The 18906-nt window shown below is 39.7% G+C and overlaps 1 protein-coding gene across 3 annotated transcripts in view; it reads left to right on the top strand.

The window, feature by feature from the left end:
- LOC105934681 (protein Dok-7) overlaps positions 1–18734 on the top strand; it is a 52289-nt gene extending 33555 nt beyond the window's left edge. For 2 of the 3 annotated variants that reach the window (XM_012874788.3, XM_012874789.3), the window contains 2 exons: positions 7903–8082; positions 13968–18734. In XM_012874788.3, coding sequence (XP_012730242.2) covers positions 7903–8082; positions 13968–14104 — 317 coding nt within the window. In that variant the 3' untranslated portion in view covers positions 14105–18734. The remainder of the gene's footprint in view (positions 1–7902; positions 8083–13967) is intronic. The other variant, XM_021322677.2, reaches the window with a different exon arrangement.
- Positions 18735–18906: the final 172 nt, after the last annotated feature.

Raw genomic sequence — 18906 nt, 5'->3', positions numbered from 1 at the left:
ATTAATATGTTTGTTTTCCTGAGGGAATAGCTTCCAATGCATAATGTGACATTTAACAGGCTTAAATACAGTTTTAAGGGTAAGTATTCCAAGTATTTAGAATACAGTACCATGAATAGACAATATAGTGGAATACGTTACAAAATGCATTCAAAAGCATGTAAGGCAAGGCAAGTTTATTTATAAAGCACTTTTCAGTAACAAGACGATTCAAAGTGCTGTACATGAACAGAAAAACATTACAGACATACGAAAAACAAAGGAATAAAGCTACTCAGTATTCTGTAACTAAATACATTTAGTAACTTTTCTACCCAAAACTGTGTAAATGTGACAAAGGGAGTTGTTAAAACTAACCGAATGAGTCAGGTTTGGGTAAAATTACACTTACAGATTGTGGTTAACTATGGCGAAAAGGTTTGAAACAGCAACGAGGCGGTTTTCTTTGTTACCACAGCAAAAAAGAAGCTCAAAATAGCAATTATTAGTTATTTCATCTTGAAATGAGTAGTGAGAACAGCCACTTTTCATTTTGAAGCTGCCATAAACCTTTTAGTATGTATCCTGATTTGTGTCCTGCAGGCTTTAACCACAGCCTCTCAAATGTTGACTTTAAAATTATTTTTTTTCTTCCAAATTGTCCATTTCAAGCTCTTACATAATAAAGTTGCGAGACAGTGATCGATCTGCTTGCTTTGGCATCTTCTTGTCTTTTACCCGCTTTTCAGCAGAGTGTACATTTAAAACTGTGGTAATATAGAACTACCTTTGTTTGTAATGATGGTCTTATTTAATGCAACTTGCAAATGTTTCTCTGATACGAATGCTGGAAGAGCGTATCTTCCTTTTGAGCAGCAACAGGTTTTTGATTTCTTTTTAATGAAGGTCATTTATAACTTGGCCGATACCTTTACAAGGTTTGAAAACCATTTAAATTTAGGTTGAAGTGCTTGACACGCCTTAAATAGAAATATTTGTTTAATCTTTATAAATAACAGCTTTTCAAACTCAAATGTGCTACTTTATATGGGCTGAAATGTTCTTCAAAATCACAATTTTGGATCTGTTCTTGTGAACTTGGCAAAACAAGATTTTTTTTTTAGATTGTTGTTGGTTTCGTCACACATGCTTAGTGTCTCTTTCTTGGCTAAAAATGGCAGCAACCTGCTTTTCTCTGGCTTTTATCTGCATCTCACCTCCGATGTCCCAGCCTTGTTTCTATGGCACTTTGCTAATGTTATCAACAAATGTATTGCTAAGACAGAACAAGCTGCAATTTTTATAGGGGAATCAGTTTAGCTCTGCTTTATTCAAAGTTTAGGAGCGTCGTCTTCTGGAATATTTTTGTTGTAATTCTGCACAAATTATGATCCAGTTAACTTTCTCATGAAGCTGTGTTGATGTCTGCATTCTGGATTTCTATAATTTTAATTAAAACAATTTAACAAGCTGGTGTAAATTGAATTAATCACAACCTTTTCATATTTTGTCACATTACAGCTAAAAGCCTCCATGCAGTTAGTCAGGATTTTATGTGATAGACCAACATATAGCAGTGCATAGCTGTGAAATAACTCACGGCAAGATGAGCGGGGTTGAATTAAGGCCAACACACCACGTTAAACCATGTATCCTTTTCCTCTCCCCTCACAAATATCCACCACTTTGTGTCGGTCTGTCACATAAAATCTCTCTAAACTATGTAGCTTGCGGTTGTAATGTGACAAAATGTGAAAAAAATAAGGGGTTTGAATACTTTTATAAGGTAAAGTGGTTCAATTTAAATTAGCTGTAGTTGTGAGAACCTTTACAATAGATGATCTACATTACTATTGAACTAATCAAAGATATTTTGTTAAGTAACTTTATTTTCTTAAAACATAACAGAAACTGTTGTAATGACTTCATCAATCCTAGAGATGATAATTTGTATAAATGTAATTCCTAAGCAAAGGTTTACAACGTTATCATGATTTGCTTTTAGATGTGACTGTGACTAAAACAGGCAACCTTGTAAGTTTGTGATTCAGAGTTCGCCACCTGCTGTTTCCACTGCGCGTACGAGGACCTCCTCCATCACGATCTGTATTTTACGTAACACCAGAAACCTCTGTTGCGTAACAAGCCACTTGCATGTAAAGTAACTAGATGTGTAAGCGAGTGAGTGCAGCGGTGTGACGTGAGGGGAGAGGACAGTTGTCAGCGGACGTTTGGCCACTTTAAGCATCCCACACGCACATGCCCTCAGTCTAACGCGTACCTGCTCTGCAGAGCCCCAGCAGCTGCCACAGCCTGTGACCGAGCCCATCAGTCATGTCCGGGTACCTTCTCACGCACACACATGGCGGCAGCCTCCTTGTCATTTTTCTCATTATCCTGCCTCAGCAGGCAGTTAATGGGCGAGGATGAGCAGGAGGGGCTCAGGCCCGCTGGCATAAGTTTGCACGAGGAAGCAGGAAGCGGAATTGCAGATTGGGATTTATTTATCAGTTTATTTTTTATCTGATTAAAGGTCGAACTTTTCAAACGAGCATCCAGATACTTGTGTTAGCTTTAACAGTACGGACTGAGAATCGTGTTGGATTTAGCTGTAAATGTGGAATTTATTTTTTGACCTACATATGGTGTATTTTAACCTTATGACTTTTTGAAGTGCACAGAGTCGTCACATTAAAGTGTTAAACTGCTCCTTCACGCTGCTGGGTCTGGAAAAACTGATTAGATTTAAATCTTGTTAGACGTTGGAGCATGTTTTAGCAAATTCCATATCATATCATAAGCTTTCAGAGCGCAGAGTGTCGTAAGGTGCTCCCCGTTTGCTGCTTCTTTAAATGTTTATGGATTGTTTACACATTGGCAATAATGTTCATTTTATTACTCTAGTGACCCTCGGGAGGTATCCTGATCACAGACATGAACCACCTTAACCAACTAAGCGGCTCTACTCCAAGCTCTCTGCAAATGACAGAGCTCCTCACCTGGTCTCTGACAGAATGAAGCAAAACCCAGATTGCAGCAGATGATGCCCTAAACTATCTGTCCATCTCCTGCTCCACTCTGCCATCAGCTGTAAAGAAGTTAAAAAGATAACATGAAAACCTCAAACTGAGGCGTAGAGACTAAACCCTGACCCTTAGGGATTGGATCACCTTTTTCTTTGGGTTTACAAGGCAGGGTTTCCGCTATTGTATTATAAGCCTGGCAGGCAGACTTAGTTTTAAAGTCTGCAACTTTCTTTAAAGACAGGATAAACACAAAAGCTTTGTGTGGAGAAACATTCTCAGGCAGACAGGCAAGAAATGCTGAACGGTGCTACATGCTAAGCTAGCAGTCTGCAGATCTAAGAGCTCCTAGCTAAGCTAGCATGTAGCGTATAGCTAGACAGTGAAGTTGTAAACCTCCTGGACAACAAAAGCTAACGCTAGCTGTTCCTTCCCCCCCAACCCCACCTCCCAGTTACTGCAACCACCACCATGTTTTCTGAGGGATACCCTGAGAGGACTGGATAGTAATACCATCTTAGATATCGTATTACATTTGCAAAATTGATTCATGTACATATTGCTTTTGGGAGCCATAAAAAGTTGGATTTTATTAGAGTATAACTAAGGTGCATTAACAGGTTGATCAAAACATTTTTGAACTAGCAGGTCAAGCAGTTTAAGGTAAGAATGTATCCTTTTCTAATTATTTCTGACTGGTTCGTCCCAACTCAATGGCCAAACACAGGAAAACACATTTCAGAAGGATGTAGGGAGATGATTAAACTGGATCATTATTTGAAATAGTTATATAAAAAAAATTGTTCAGCTGTAGCACATTATATTGGGCAGAATTAAACTTTACGGATCACAAGACCTCGCTCCTTTGGTTTTATTCAGACATGTTTTACTCACTTTGCAGCATCTCATAGAGGGCAGTGAGTCGCCCGTTAAAGATGGAAATCCCTCCCGCTGGCCCTGAGGACAAGGCCGTCTACAAGTCCGCCTTCTGAGGGTTTTGACTTTAAGTTCTGACCACTGAGCTCCAGCAGCTTCAGCTTCTAACATCTCCCCCGGAGATGAAGCAAAGTTTATTATGAAAAGAGTCCCCCAGCCATAGTGCTGTGGGCAAACCCAATGTTCTAATGGTAGCCATTATAAAACACCACACTTCTGCGAGGGCTGCTTGCTGTCTGATCAATTAGGTTAGACGTTGCCAAAGGCTGCACCCACCGAGATTCTGCTGGCGTCTAATGGCCTCTCGCTGATCGTAAGTGTCCCCTGGGGTTGATGGTTCTGAGCTGTGGGTAATGGCCACTGCTTGCTGCCATTTAAAAGGAGTCACTGAAATAGGAGGCTTCACCTGCTTCCCTCTTCTCCTTTCTCTGCACAAACCATCCATTTATCCATTCTGAGCTAAAAGGCCAAGAGGGATGAGTTGGTGTCCGTAGTAATGCTAGGTTCTTTCCAGACGATCACAAAAAAAATATATATGTGCAGTTCTTTAAGTTTATGCACCATATGTTGCTTAAGGTAGTTTGTATGACTCAGATGATCCAGTCACCTCCATGTCCACAAGTGTAAAAAGTCTAGCTCTTAGACCTGCAGACTGCATCTACAAGCGTTTGTGAAATAAAGGAGAACATAAATACCATGATAGGACACCCCTTGTGCAGTGAGTCCAGCCGTGGATTTTTCCTAGCAACCAAATATGCCACAGACACCTAGTTAGTGATTTTATAACCAGGTGGAAGCAATTTGCAACGACCACAGCTCAGCCACAAAGTGGTAGACCACGTAAAATCACAAAGCGCTTTCAGCGGTTGCTGAGATGTATAGCGCCCAAAGGTAAACAACGTTATGCAGTCATTAGTTAGAGACCTGTCAACTTCATGTGACCCATAGATAAGCACATAAAGCTTCATGGAAAGTGTTCCCACGGAAGAGCCGCCGCATCAGAGCCTTACATCAGCAAGCGCAGCGCAAAGCGTTGGATGCAACGGTGTAATGAACAGTGGAGTCGCTTTCTCTGAAATTATGAATCGCATCTTTCTATCTGGCAATCCAGTTGATTGGGTTTGGCAGCTGTCAGCGAAACGGCACCTGCCTGACTGCAATGTGTCAAATGCAACGTTTGTTGCACAGAGGATTGTGTGGTGTGGCTCTTTTTCAGAAGTTTTAGTTTCAGTCTTGGTGCATCAGCACACCAAGACGTTTTGGATTTGCAGGTAAAGTTTGGGGATGGCTCGTTCCAACATGACTGCACACCGATGCACAAAGCAAGGCCCAAAAGACATGGATGTGCGAGTTTGGGAGGAATTAGGGTGAAGATTGTGAGAAAATACAGCAGCCAGAATGTTTTCCCATCTTACTGTTCCACTAGTTCAAATCCCATTCAACGTAGCGGCCAACAAAAGAGTTAGAGGGACAGAACTTTAATCCATTTTCTCCCAGAAAGTAACAGTACTGCCCTTCCCCCACCTGTTTCTGTGCAGCTGGTTGAAAGATAGCCACTACATTTTTCTGGGTCACAAGAAACTGGGAACAAAGTCAGAAAAACAGGGAAGACACGCGAATATGCACCAACAAAATCCAGCTGATTAAAGGAGTGTGGTTGTCTAATTGACATTTTTCTGTTTAGAGCCTAATCCTTTTGGATGAGAAGTGAAACAAGAAACATAATAAGTCAATTTGCCTTGTAAAAAGGCACCTAGAACACTGTAATGTTTCTAAGAGGTATTCTCTGCGCCTGTCCTCACCTCCGTCCTACCTGATGTGATGTCTACACCTATGCCTGCTGGTACCCGCCGTATTCATGACAGCTTGTTCTAAACGCATGCACTTGCATACCCACCACAGTTGGACCTGTTTACCAAATCAGATTTGATCATTTCATAAAGCTCCCAATTTATGTCAGTATTTAGATGTTATCTTCAGGAACCCAAATGTATTCATGCATTTGTGATGGCCGGGCGACTCAGAGCATCCCGGAAGCTGCAGCTCTGGTGAGGTGTTTCCAGTCTGCGGTGGTTTGTCTGGGCCAACGAAGGAACAGTGGAGCCTATGACAAAGTTAATTGTTCATGTAGCGAGCGAGGCTTGACTTGTGTGGTCTGATCACACAGATGAGCTTCTTAGGCTAAAACATGCTGAAGACGTTAAAGTGGATTCAGATTAAACGGTCCAGTCACGTACAATGACTTTTACAAATTTCTACGGCAGAAGCTCACTCTGGTTGCATACAAATGTTTTCCTATTAAATTATTGCACCCGGTTTGCGTATTATATTTTATTTCTGTGTTTTAACGCTTTGAATTTGCTGTATTTGTTAGGAAACAAAGTGCTTTCAACAACAAGACCACGTGGCCGAAAGTACGATATCGCACCTGCGCGCAATCACAAGTTATGTTCATTCTTACCTGTTAAAGGAATTGTCTGAAATATATTGCTAGATTACTTTAAAAGGTATTTCTAGATCTGGTTTGTGCTGTGAATCAGTTGGTAGAAATCCACGCAGTGCATGAATTAAGGCATCTGCTCTGAATCGCCTCACTATGCCCCTTCCAATATGGCGGCAACGTTGACATGCATTTAAACCCACAACGAGGCATCTGCATATATATGTCTGTGTTGGAGCTAAGCGAGTCAGCAACCCCCAGAGTAGGAGTGAAAAGAGGGAGCTTTGCTATGTTTGCTGGTCGCCCGCCATGCAAAGTCCTTTTCAGGCTCAAAAAGGGAATAAGTAAACGCTATTAGGGTGAACTCTTGATTTATATTGTTTTATTTGAAAAGGTCTTTGAAATATACAGTGGATTGCAGTTTCTTGCATCCGGTGCTGCATGGACCAGTCAGAGTGCCCTTTATGGTCATTATGTTGTGCATGACTGGTGCGTTTAAATATTCTTTCCTATACCATAATTCTGCAGAAGATAATGATCTAGACTCTTTACTGCTTCGCCCAGCTTGGCCTTTAGGCTCTTAAAGCTCCCTTGTCGTTTTAACCGATTCATCAGGCGCCATACATTATGCTGATGATGACAACTTACTTTGTGAAACGTAGCACTATAATTTTTGTGTTTGACAGAAAAAGGCCCTTCAGTTAAAAATGGATTGAGGGGACGTTTTGGCTTTTTGTTCTGCTGACTACATGAGAGTTAACGCGTTCGTTTAGGTCCTCTTTTTCTTATTTTGTCAGCATAAATCTCTTTTCATCAGAATGTAAATGGTCCTCAGTGTTAGTAGAGAACTGACCGTGAGCATTGTTTCTAACAGCTTGGATCTCGGAGAAGCAGCAACCAGCAGCATGCCGGAGCCAACAGACGACTAAATGGTGTAATTAAAAGGGAAATAGTTTGGCCAGGTTTTCTAATTATGCAAAATCATTCCCCCCGGAGCAAATGAACAATGCAACGAGGAATACATTGTTCCTTGTATTACTGCTGGTCCCTTAGCAGCTTCTGTGCTTCACTGCAGAAAACACTGTTGCCGGCGTGGCTCAGACCTTTGTATTTAAATAACTCTAAATAACATTAGGTGGTCGTTAAGTGCTGAAGTCTCAAGAGCCTCTCAGCCTTCAGGGGAGTCTAGCTTTTGATTACGTTTGTGATGACAAAATGACTAGACACACACACCCTTGCATTCACATGACATTTTCAAGTAAGCGTGCCCGTGTAAAAACCTGAAGTACTTGGCGATGCTGAGTGCAACGAGCTGTAGGGCGGATGCAAGATGCTTTTTTTTTTTTCTGTCTGTGCTCATGGTTCAAAGTATGGAGGTTTAACTCCACAGATCAATCTTGTCGGAAAGATTAATCACATCCTGAAATCGTTTTTTTGATCAGAGCAACAGAAATGAACACTGAAAATGAAGAAGCAACCACCTGATTTCAGTTTTATTTTTCATTAGTTTTTTTCCTTTGACAGGTGCAGTGTTTGTTTTCCCTCCAGAGGCTCCGCTTCTTGAGAGACCACGGAGCGAAAGCGTGACATACGTTAATATTCCCGTCAGTCCGACGTCTAAGAAACAACTCAACTACATGGAGCTGGAGCTGCAGGAGCCGGGTCACAGTACCAAAGGGACTGTCGCACCACTACCGGCTCAGAGTAAGGATTTATTGGAATGACCTCCGCTAAATAAGAGGCCTCATCTTCTGTCTCTGATGCATCACTGTTCTGGCTTCTAAGCATCCTTCATATAAAAAGATGCTCAAAAGACCAGATTCAACAGCAGAATATTAACTATGCTAACTTTTCATGAAGCGATCGCAATCAACAACAAAACAGAGAATGCTTGATCAAAAACTTTGTGGATTTCCAAAAGTAAATCTGAGTGATCTTAGTTTTGTGTTTTTTGTGTTTATTTGAAGAAGCATTACTGAGTTTTTCAATGGTTCATATAAGCCTATTTTGCTGGTTTAAACTGGAATTCAAATTAATTGTAGCAAAGTCTGACATTAGTAACAATAGGGACTTATGTGTTTTTAAACATTCCTATCAAATGCCTAAATGCCTAACTCTAGATTAGGATTTAAACATCTACGCCTACATGAAAAACAAGTTCATCCTTTAATTTAACCCAAGAACACTGAGAGAAAAATGCACTGGATCTTCTTAATACAGTAGTGGACATTGGTTGCACACTAACCTTTTGCCTTTGCAGCAACCTACGATGTTGTGTTAATTCAGGACAAATCGGTCCCTTCACTTCAACACAACTCAATCACTTCCCTCAAAAACTCTTTGATCATTAAAACTTAAGAGTGGGGTTTTAAATAATAGGTAACTGGATTCAATCCTGTTGATTACTAAAGATGTCTCCTGTGAGCTATGAAACTTATTTCTCCTGAAATATTCTGTTCTCCTGACTTCTTTAGGTTTACATATCGTGATTTTAAGTTTAGCGGATAGCACACAACTCACGTGAATCAACAGGGAATTTTGTGTGGCCATGACGACAGATTATTTCACAAAAAACGAATTTCTCTCCTCACATCCATTTTGATTAGTTCTTAAACATCTTCTTGAACATGAAGTCACATCTGTCTCTCAGTACAAACGATAACATAACGATGGAGCCTTTTTGGTTAATTTAACTTCGTGCCTCATTTTCAGATTTAGGATACCTGCAGTCACGAGTAAACTTAAATTGATTCATTCAGTTTCAATTAGGTGTACTTTAACATGGTAATATGCAAATTATAATGTTCATATTATGTAGTATCTACACAATATTATTCCGTTCTCCAAGCACATAAAACAGTAATGTTGAATCAGCAAGATATGCTTATGTAAATACAATGGATGCAAGTTTTTTTGTCTTCAGTCATAGTATCTATACAACATTATTACGTTCTCTTTAAGACATGAAACAGTAGTGTTAAAGTAATTACAAATGCCTAAATAGAACCAAAAGATACCAGATTTATTTTTTTTCAGCGAATAAGTCATGTTTTCACAGTCTCCAGCTGGAATGTGAGTTCACAAAATGAAGATTATGACGTGATTCGTCCAATGAGTAAACAATGCTCAGAAGAGATGTTGTCTGACAGCTTGGAGACCTAAGATACCGGTACTTTAACCATGGATTAAGAATTGCTCTGTGGTGACTCCAGTCTACCACTTGTGAGGAAATTGTAATAAAACAACTAAGATTCTGTCAGCTTTCAGCTAATTATAATGAATGAACATGTAAAACAACATTTGCTGGGATTGGTTACTTATCAGTCCCTCCAGGATCGTGCAATATTTTTTTTGAGATTGTTGCACCGTGCATTTACTGATTTTACGTCACCTTTTTCAAGAAGATTAAATAAATAGATTGATTAAAAAAATTGCTTAAAATAAATTATCCATATAAACATTTCCCTGTATTTCAGACCTGCGGTACATGGCAAAGGATGAAAAAGTGCAAAAAAGGATGAAAACTTTTTATAGTCAAGTAATTTTCCTGATGCCAAGTGGTAAAATGTTTCTTTCCCCCCTATTTTACAACCAAAACTGGCTTCAAGTGTGCAAACATTGCTTTTTTTCACCTCAAGTCCATCTAATTTTCTTTTTGAATATCCAAGAAGAAGACAAAAAGGATTGAGTCACTTTATTTTTATCACAATCTTTAAACCAGAGAAAGAATAATATAAAGATACAAAAAGTTTCTTCAGGGTGAAGCTTTTTCACATTAAAGCTTTGCCACGTTTAAATGTTCTAATAAATAAAAGGACAAACTCACTGTGACATAATGACATATAAGTCACTATTTAAATGCAACTACTGTAATTATGAACTGAATATCTAAACTGGCAGAACAGGATCATTCATTTAAGAAATACTTTGGCACAAATTCACAGGTATTCAGAAAACACATCGTTTCACCATAGCAGTTTGAGTTTAGCGCTGTAGATTCAGGATGTCCTCTAGTGAGGAAGTTGGTGCAGCAGAGGTATATTGAAGGACATTGGTGCAAAGCAGGCAAACGTATGTGAAAGGTCAGCTTCGGTGCGTTCACAAACACAACCCTTCGTGTTTACTTTTCACCGAGAGCACAACACTTTCCAGTTTTTTGATCTGCTTTTTGAAATCAGGCCTTTTCTTTTGCTCTTTGAAAGGGCCTACTTAGAACAAGTCAGCCCGCCAATATCAAGGCTATATCAGGAGAGGATAAAACGTCATTGTGAGTACATGAATCATCAGTAATTCAGCTCAGTCCCATCAGTGCTGCAGAAATCACAGCCAGACGATTGAGACTTTTACTGAAAGACATCTGAGTCCTTGTCACTGGAGACGAAGAAGTGAGCTGTAATTTACTGATGGGTTCAGTCTTATCGTCGCCGCCTTCAAGAAGACGAGAAGGGTGGGAGCTCCGAGGTTAATGTCTGGCGGCGGCGTTACAGTTTATCTCTCGGCATGCAACCTTATTAATCTGTCACCTGGGAGGAAGGGAGTCCTGCCTTACCACTGAAGGGCGGCACATGGGGCACTCTGATCCCAGCTGGGAGTTCACCCTTTCTAATGGGATCATCCCACCGGGACCGCTGATTGCTGGAAGAAGCGGGGTTTGATTTCTCCCCCTTTGAGAAGGGGAATATACACAACTGAGGTGTGGAAAAGCAGCGCTTTGCATAAATATTGTGAGTTTAAATGCTGCAGGTGCATCTCCGTAGATCGCTGAAAACCTCGTCTATTTCAGCAATTCTGAAAGTAACGTGCTGTAAAGAGTCATTAAGCTCAGAGGGATGTGCTTAACGTGTTGATTTCATGACAACTTTGCTAATTATGGCTTACTGCAAAATTCCATTTTTCTTAGGAAATTAGAATATTGCTAGAGTAAGACCAATAAAAAGAAGGATTTTTGGCATATGAATTACATTTGCATTATTGCTAGTGATGAGGATATGGAAGACAAAGCATCACGAAGAATAGGCTCAATCATTTGAACATTTCATGTCTCATTTCTGCGCAGAACGTTTGTGCGTCAAGCATAAACCAGCCTTAGGTCTCCCCCTCCCCCCCATCGTCCTCAGCTCTGCCCGGGGCTGTGTCCTGAGGTCCCAGGTTTGGATTGTGTCGGACCCATCTCCAGATGGATGGGCTTGTGGGTTGTCAGGGGGTTCCTTCCCGCTAATGGGGAGTTTTTCTTTCCACTGTCGCTTCATGCTTGCTCAGTATGAGGGATTGCTGCAAAGCCATGGACAATGCAGACGACTCTCCCTGTGTCTCTACGCTTCTCCAGGAGTGAATGCTGCTTGTCGGAACTTTGAAGCAATCAACTGGTTCCCTTATATAGGACATTTTTGACCAATCTGTATAATCTGACTGATTCTGACTTTGTAAAGTGCCTCGAGATGACACGTTTCATGAATTGGCGCTATATAAATAAAATTGAATTGAATTGAATCAGGGTGAGGGATGGGGGCTGGGGTATGGACCTTATATGTCCATTTTGGGGTGGTTCTGGCAACCACTATTGAGCATTTTTCTTATGGATAAACCTTACAGATACAAATGCACTCTCACAAACACCCACATGTGCTTGGATCCAGGTGCTTACAGATACACTTCTATACAGATGAACCGTAGAATTAGCTTTGGCTATCACTAAATACATCCTGTACTAAATATTACTGCGTGTTTCTCAGTGATGTTATCACAGGCGTTGGTCGTTTCTATCTGTGATACCTTTGTTTGGTTGGTTTTGCTATTCTTTTTCTGCAGGTGTAGAAGCAGACTCTTGAGGAAGTTATCTTTTTCCTCTGCTTTATGTGTCCTTTTCTCCCCTTTAATATTTAGCCTCATCTTTTTTTCTCCCATTCTTTTTTCTCTTTTACCTTTCCATTTCTGTGTAATAATCCAAAAAATATCCAATAATGTTTTTTTCCATACATATCAAGCAGAGCACTATAGCGAAAGCAGTAATGCTCCACTTGTGAAAGTAAATCTGTAGCGCTCTGTTTGGCATTAAGACAGCAATTCTTAGTGCTATACAGACAAGACAGGGCACGTTAAAAACAAACAAACAAACAAACAGAGAGAGAAATACAGAGAAAAAGACCTCTGCATCTATTTGAAGAAGACCAAGTAGATGATCGTGGAGTCGAGAGGGGGCAGGCGCCTCAGAAAGTTGGCAGAGTGGACATTGAGTCCAGGCTGAAGAGTATGAAGAGCAGCACCACCAGACTGAGGAACAGCTTCTTCCAAAAGCTGTGAGACTGCTGAATGCTGGAGGACCCCTGTAGCCCCTGCTGCTCCAACCTTTTCTCCTCCATTTCCCTCACTCTCGTTCCTTTAATAAACACCCACAGACAAATTTTGCAGTCTCAATACTCAATTCACAATTCAACTGTTTTTCCACAAACTTCAAACCGTGGACAAACGCAATAATTGTCATTTTAAACTTGCCACTTGCACAGGACTAATGTTGTATGTCATTTGAGATTAAAGGGACATAGCATAAGTTTAAGGATTTTTGCAGAAGTTTGCCCCCTTTGGGGACAGGTTGACATGACATCCATGTTGTGCACCTGCAAAGGAGACGCCGTTGTGACTGCACAGGTCTTTTGTTTTGAGGGGTAATGTCTTCTGAGTTAGAAAGCAATAAATATTAAAGTTAGCCCATGTTCTCTCGCTAATGCATCAATTACAGCGGAGACGTAACAAAGTAGTCAGGTGAAGGAGAGCAAGCAGCCCAGAGGATTCGGCCTGAATCAGTTTCTCATGAAGTGACTAATGGAGCCTATAGAGGCAACTGCTGTAACCAGAGGAAACCTCATTTTACACGTCGAGCAATTGTAGGGACATATGTGGGAAAGAAAATAGCTAATATTTAACTCCAAAAGTTGCTCTATTCATCTTTGATATTCCACTTAAAAAGGAAATAGCATTTTTACACATTGATTTCCTATATTTACATCACCTACTTAGCTTATTGGTCATTTGATCTTGTGTATTCTGTGCTCATACTGTGCTGTCTTTATTCTATTTTATACTTTATTATTGATTCTGTAGTTGGTAGTTGCTGTAGGACCATAGCAACAAGTTTAGTTCCACCGCAGTTTTTACCATGTGCATTATGCACATGGTTGATTAAAGTATGTTGTTTATGTTTCTATGTATGTTTTATTGCTAAAAATGGGTATAGATTAAAGAAATGACCAGTTACTCTGCATTTCCTGCCTATCATATCTGTAGGTAACTTCAAAGAGGATCCTTTGGTTGCTCATCAAGTCTCATTTGACACAAATGCTTTTCTGGATTTAACCTTTCTTGCTAAAGTACCGTGAACGTTTTGCTGTTGTATCTTTTTATCAACTTGCTCATCTTTAGTCTCTCTTCTCCCCAGAGTTGTTTTGGCAAGACCAAATACTCAAGATTTATTTAGTTTCAAATGATTTAGTTGGTCAAATTATTTCCTTTTTATGGCATTAGGCTTTGAAAAAAAAAAAAGCTTTTCCAGAACTGGTAATTAAAATATTGATACTCCTGCAATTTGTCAACAGGAAAGAGCTCCACCAAGTATGCCCAGATTGACATCACCGCAACCGAGATGGCCCACAAAGCTGGTACCCAGCATGCCCTGGGCCGGCAGGAGGGGCTGCACACTCTGGAGCTGAAAAGAAAGGGTACGCCGCATTGACTCCGATGAAAGGCTGAGCCCAGCGGGATGGTTTTACCATGACATGGGGCTCACCACACCGGACTGTCTGCATCGGTCGTAGTCAGTAAGGACCTAGAGGGGGGGGGTTTCTTTTCTGTTCTTTTACATACTCTCATTACAGATTAGGTTTACGTATGCTGGAGTACCAGAGCATGTGTCCACTTTGTTAGGTGGACGTTTGCTTCTATAATCCGGAAGCTGTTATAAGGTTTTGCATGAAGTCATGTGCAATATTTCTATTATGTTGTCTCAGAACTTGGTTGTATCATTATGTCATCTTGAGGAGAGGGTACCGGTCCGGAGATGAGTCACGGCACAAATAACCCAACAAAGTTGCCTAAAACTCTTTGAACGTGTTCAGATGTGGTGTAAACCGTCCTCCAGTCTTACTCAGAGAGCTGTGCAGGAGAAGTAAATGATGAGTTATGGTGAGGAGGCGAATCTGTAGTGGTGTCATACTTCAACGCTGCGCCATGGCGACCTGTGTTAGCCTGCTATAACCAGCAGACGCTGTTTATTGTATGAACAGAGTCTCAATGCTGCTTTCTTTCTTTCTTCTGTTCTCATTGAATGGGATTTACTGTTTAAAAAAAAAAAACTGTTTCTGAATTCTTCCAACTGGAGAAGAATAATGTTTGCAGATTTCCATTTAATATTTAAAATTACGATTATGCTTATTTTGTTTTAAGGTTTTCCTTATTCTTTGTAGGTAGATTGACCTATAACCCCAAGCAGATTATTGTATTGTAGTTTTTGTCTCATCTTCTGCGCCGTTTTAACTTATGTTAACTTCTACAACATATTTATTTCAAGTATAACATTTACATACAACGTGGAGGTGTAAAGTTTAGATATTTGGAGAATGTATAATTCCTGATTCTTGAGGTAGCATATTCTTTTCTTTATTTTCTTGCGAGTTATTTATAGCTAGACCTTTGTGTGTTTTTTAAGCATTACATGATCACTGTGTGCATCTGTTGTCAGAAATTTACATACACTCATCAAGTGCACAAATTTCATTTTAATTTGGGGATTTTAATTATTCATTTGAACAGTTAGTTTTCCAGGGTGACAAAACCTCAATGAACTGTTGATAAAAAAAACTATGTATGTAAAGTATGTAAATTTAAATGTATTAATTTTCTGTAATGCACACTTGGTCTAATACATACATGCACCCTCAGTGATAGATGTAACTTAGCAAGCCCTAACCCTGCCCTTTTCTGTGAGCATCAACAAAATTCTAGCTGCTTATTTTCTCTCTTCTAGGCAGAATTTCCTAAGGCTGGATGGTTTCCTTGCATTAGTACTGCTGTTGCATATGTCCACACCTTCTTAGTGTGGTTGGGGGCAGGGCCTTTCCAGTAGCTTAATGTTAGCCTCCCTTATCCTTTCAAAAAACAATTTTGATGTGTTTGCAGGTCATTGTCCTGTTGGAACTACCAATTCAGTCTCAGTTTCAAGCATCTAGCTGTTGAATTGAGGTAAAGATGAAGAATTTATAGGTAGTCTGCATTATTCCAGCCACTTTACGTGATGCAGTGGTGCCACTAACGACAGAACAGCCCCACGGCATGCCTCCGCCCCTCCCATGCTTTATAGTTGGTGCAACAGTGTTAGGTTTGAAAGCATCGCCTTGACTCCTCCAGACATAATTCATGACACCGAGGCTAAATAGCTGCAACTTTGATTCCAGTGAGCATTAAAGCTTTCTCCAGAAATTTGCTCACTCATGCAGGTAGCTGCAAGTTTTAGCCAGGCTTGAAGGGGTACATTTTCTAACATAGGCTTCTTTCTTGGTCTTTCTTGGTCGTAGGGTAGTCACACTGGTGTTGATGTTTTCCATTTCATTGCAGCCTCGTGACATGTTCCTGAATTTTATAATTTCCTTCCATCTGAGGCTGTTATTTTTGTCTTTTTCTGTAAAGTGGTGAAAATTATTATGACCTGGAAAAATAATTATGAATAGTTATTCAAAAGGCCTTTATTGATAATATTTATGCCAACGATAACTGTATGTAAACTTCTGACCAGAACTGCTCAGCTGAATTCCAGTCAGATGCGATATTTATTTCCTTCAAATGACAGTAACAGAGCAGCATTTCTAAGAAACCGTTGAACAACATTAGTGAATCCACATGCATAAAACAGAGTTATGCAGTGGTTAACCAACGGTTTTCTGGAAAAACCCCTGCAGAAGGCAACAAATAAACCACATTGTCAGCATATCATAAAAAGAGATGTCCTTTCATCCTGACACTTGTAATAAGTTAGAAGATAAAGATGATGTTATTGTAGCTTTCATTTGACACTTTATTTAAGGTAATACTCCAGGACAACCACGAAGAAAGAGGATGGCTCTGCAGGGAATGTATGTAAGTGTAAAAATAAAAAGAATATAAATCTGCTTTTATAAAGGGACTTCATGGCTCAAATCTGCAAACCAAACATGTGACAGTATATTAAATGTGAGACAAATTTGATAATTCCTGAACAGAACATTTTTCCTGCATCTGAAGGTAATGATGGATTACTTGGTGTTCAGACGAAGGTCTGAGTCTGAGATTCATTAAATGCTGCAAACCCTTCAGATGATCAATGTTGTAAAAGGTTAGTGTCCCCTATCTGTGGTTGATTTGGCTGATAAGTATATTTTAATTAAGACAGCTATAGTATGTTAATGTTATTCAGTGATAAAGAGAACTGAATTGCCGTCATTTCCAAAAAATATGTAAATTGTAAATAAATTATAGTGAATTAAAAAAACATTCAAACCTACATTAACTTTATATTGATTGCTGAATTTTTCAAGGAGCTGAAAAAGCAGCTGGGGTCTGTACCTGAGGTCTTTCAGAAGGATGTGGAGTACAACCTGGACAGGTCAACTTTAGAAACGATAATAGAAAAAGAAAGAAAATGAACAAATTGAAAATATCAAAAACTCACTGGGCGGAATATCTGGCCGACTTGACAGTAACTTGGAGCTGGACCTATGTTTTTTTAAAAGTGAAACTAAGCAGTGGCTCATAACAAAATCTGTTTTACAGCAACACTTATACGGTTAAAACATGTTTTAATACACTTTATTATGTAAATAAATAATTTGCAAAGTGTATTCTTCATTTTTATGTTTCTTTTGGTGTAATGGCTTCTTCCTCACTGAGTGGCGGTTCAGCCCATTACGAACTGTAGCCAGATTCCTCACAAGGTCGGTCGCTGTTGTTTTGGAGTTGATTTGCACATTTCACACCAAACCCCATTCATCTCCGAGACACAGAACCCATCTTCTTCCTCAGCATTCCCACGTTATTTATACTGGCTATAATTGTTCAATAATAAACGTGACAACTTCACCTACCAGTTGAACCCAGGCATGGACCACATTTCTTAAGGTTCACAATATTCTTCCTGATATCTTGTCTGATTTAATTTGGCTTTTATGTGACGTCAAAGAAGGAAACAACGTGTATGAGTCTCTGTTCCAAACTGCATCCAAGTGTGTGTCTTCATATAACTCAATGAGGTTTACAATAGCATGACACCATCATCCAGGTGCCGTTTAGTGTTGATGTAAACAATCAAATTCTAAGAAAGCAATCATAAACTCTCTGAAACAATCTCTCTTTAATTATTCTGGCATTTAGCAAATAAAAATCCTTTTGCTCCTCCTAACAGACCTACACCGGACCTAAGGTTGAGTCTGATTTAACATCAGACAGTATGGAAAATACGCAATTACAGCACAGTGTATGAAAATGGTTTTAACTGTATCAAAAGTGGGAGAGATCCACCTCAGATGGATAAGGTTTGAGAGGGAAGTGAGTAGCCGTCCCTTTCACACCCATTTAGCGGCACCACACCTAAGGCAGACAGGATTCTGTGGTGTAAATCACTGCTTGTGTTCAAGCACACTTCAGTGAAACAACTGTGAAAATCCCTAATAGCTGAATGAAAGTTAAAACTCCGCCATCCAAAACACGAAAGCACCAAGAGGATGGATGGCTGCTTACATATCCTCTGCCCCCCGAATTCAGTTACAATAAGCTGTGGTACATGTTGAAAATGTATTGTTTTCTAAAGAGGACCTAAACCACACACAGCTCTAGAGCAACTACTTATGATGGCATGGACAGCTAGTATTGATGATGATGATGATGATGATGATGATGATGATGATGATGATGATGATGATGATGATGATGATGATGAACTTGGTTGTCCCAAAGGAAATGTGTCTTGGGTACAGACTCTGGCTGCTACATAGTCCAAACCATGGCTGTCACACTACATTCACACATGAAAACACTACTATAAAATAAGTGCATTAAGGAAGCATGTCACAATACATTCACAATAAAATAAAAAACAAATTATAAAGACCCTTCTATAAAGAATCTGTTATAAGACAAATTAATATATAAAGAAGCATGTCAGTTTAGTTTAAAGGTTTGGATACCATTGCCTACTTCCACAATTTACTGTTTGGTACTGTGTATTGCTTTAATGGAAAGGAGAAAATATAAGTTCTTACAGTGGTTCAGTCTACAGGCAGGGACTCTAAGACGTCGACCTGAAGGAAGAAATCGATACAAATAAAGAATATGAGTGATTTTCTGTTTTTCTGGTTATTGTTTCATTGAAGATGGTCTGAAGTGAAGGCTGCTGCTTGACTCCCATCAGCTTCCCAGCTCTTTGAGTAAGACAAGTAAGTTTGGCCTTCATTTGGACAGACAGGTTACCAAACCAGGCAGAAATGCCGTACCTAATGATGCTCTCTATTG

This window comes from Fundulus heteroclitus, chromosome 14, assembly GCF_011125445.2.
Source record: "Fundulus heteroclitus isolate FHET01 chromosome 14, MU-UCD_Fhet_4.1, whole genome shotgun sequence".
Lineage (NCBI taxonomy): Eukaryota > Metazoa > Chordata > Actinopteri > Cyprinodontiformes > Fundulidae > Fundulus > Fundulus heteroclitus.
This window is presented reverse-complemented; position numbering and strand designations above follow the sequence as displayed.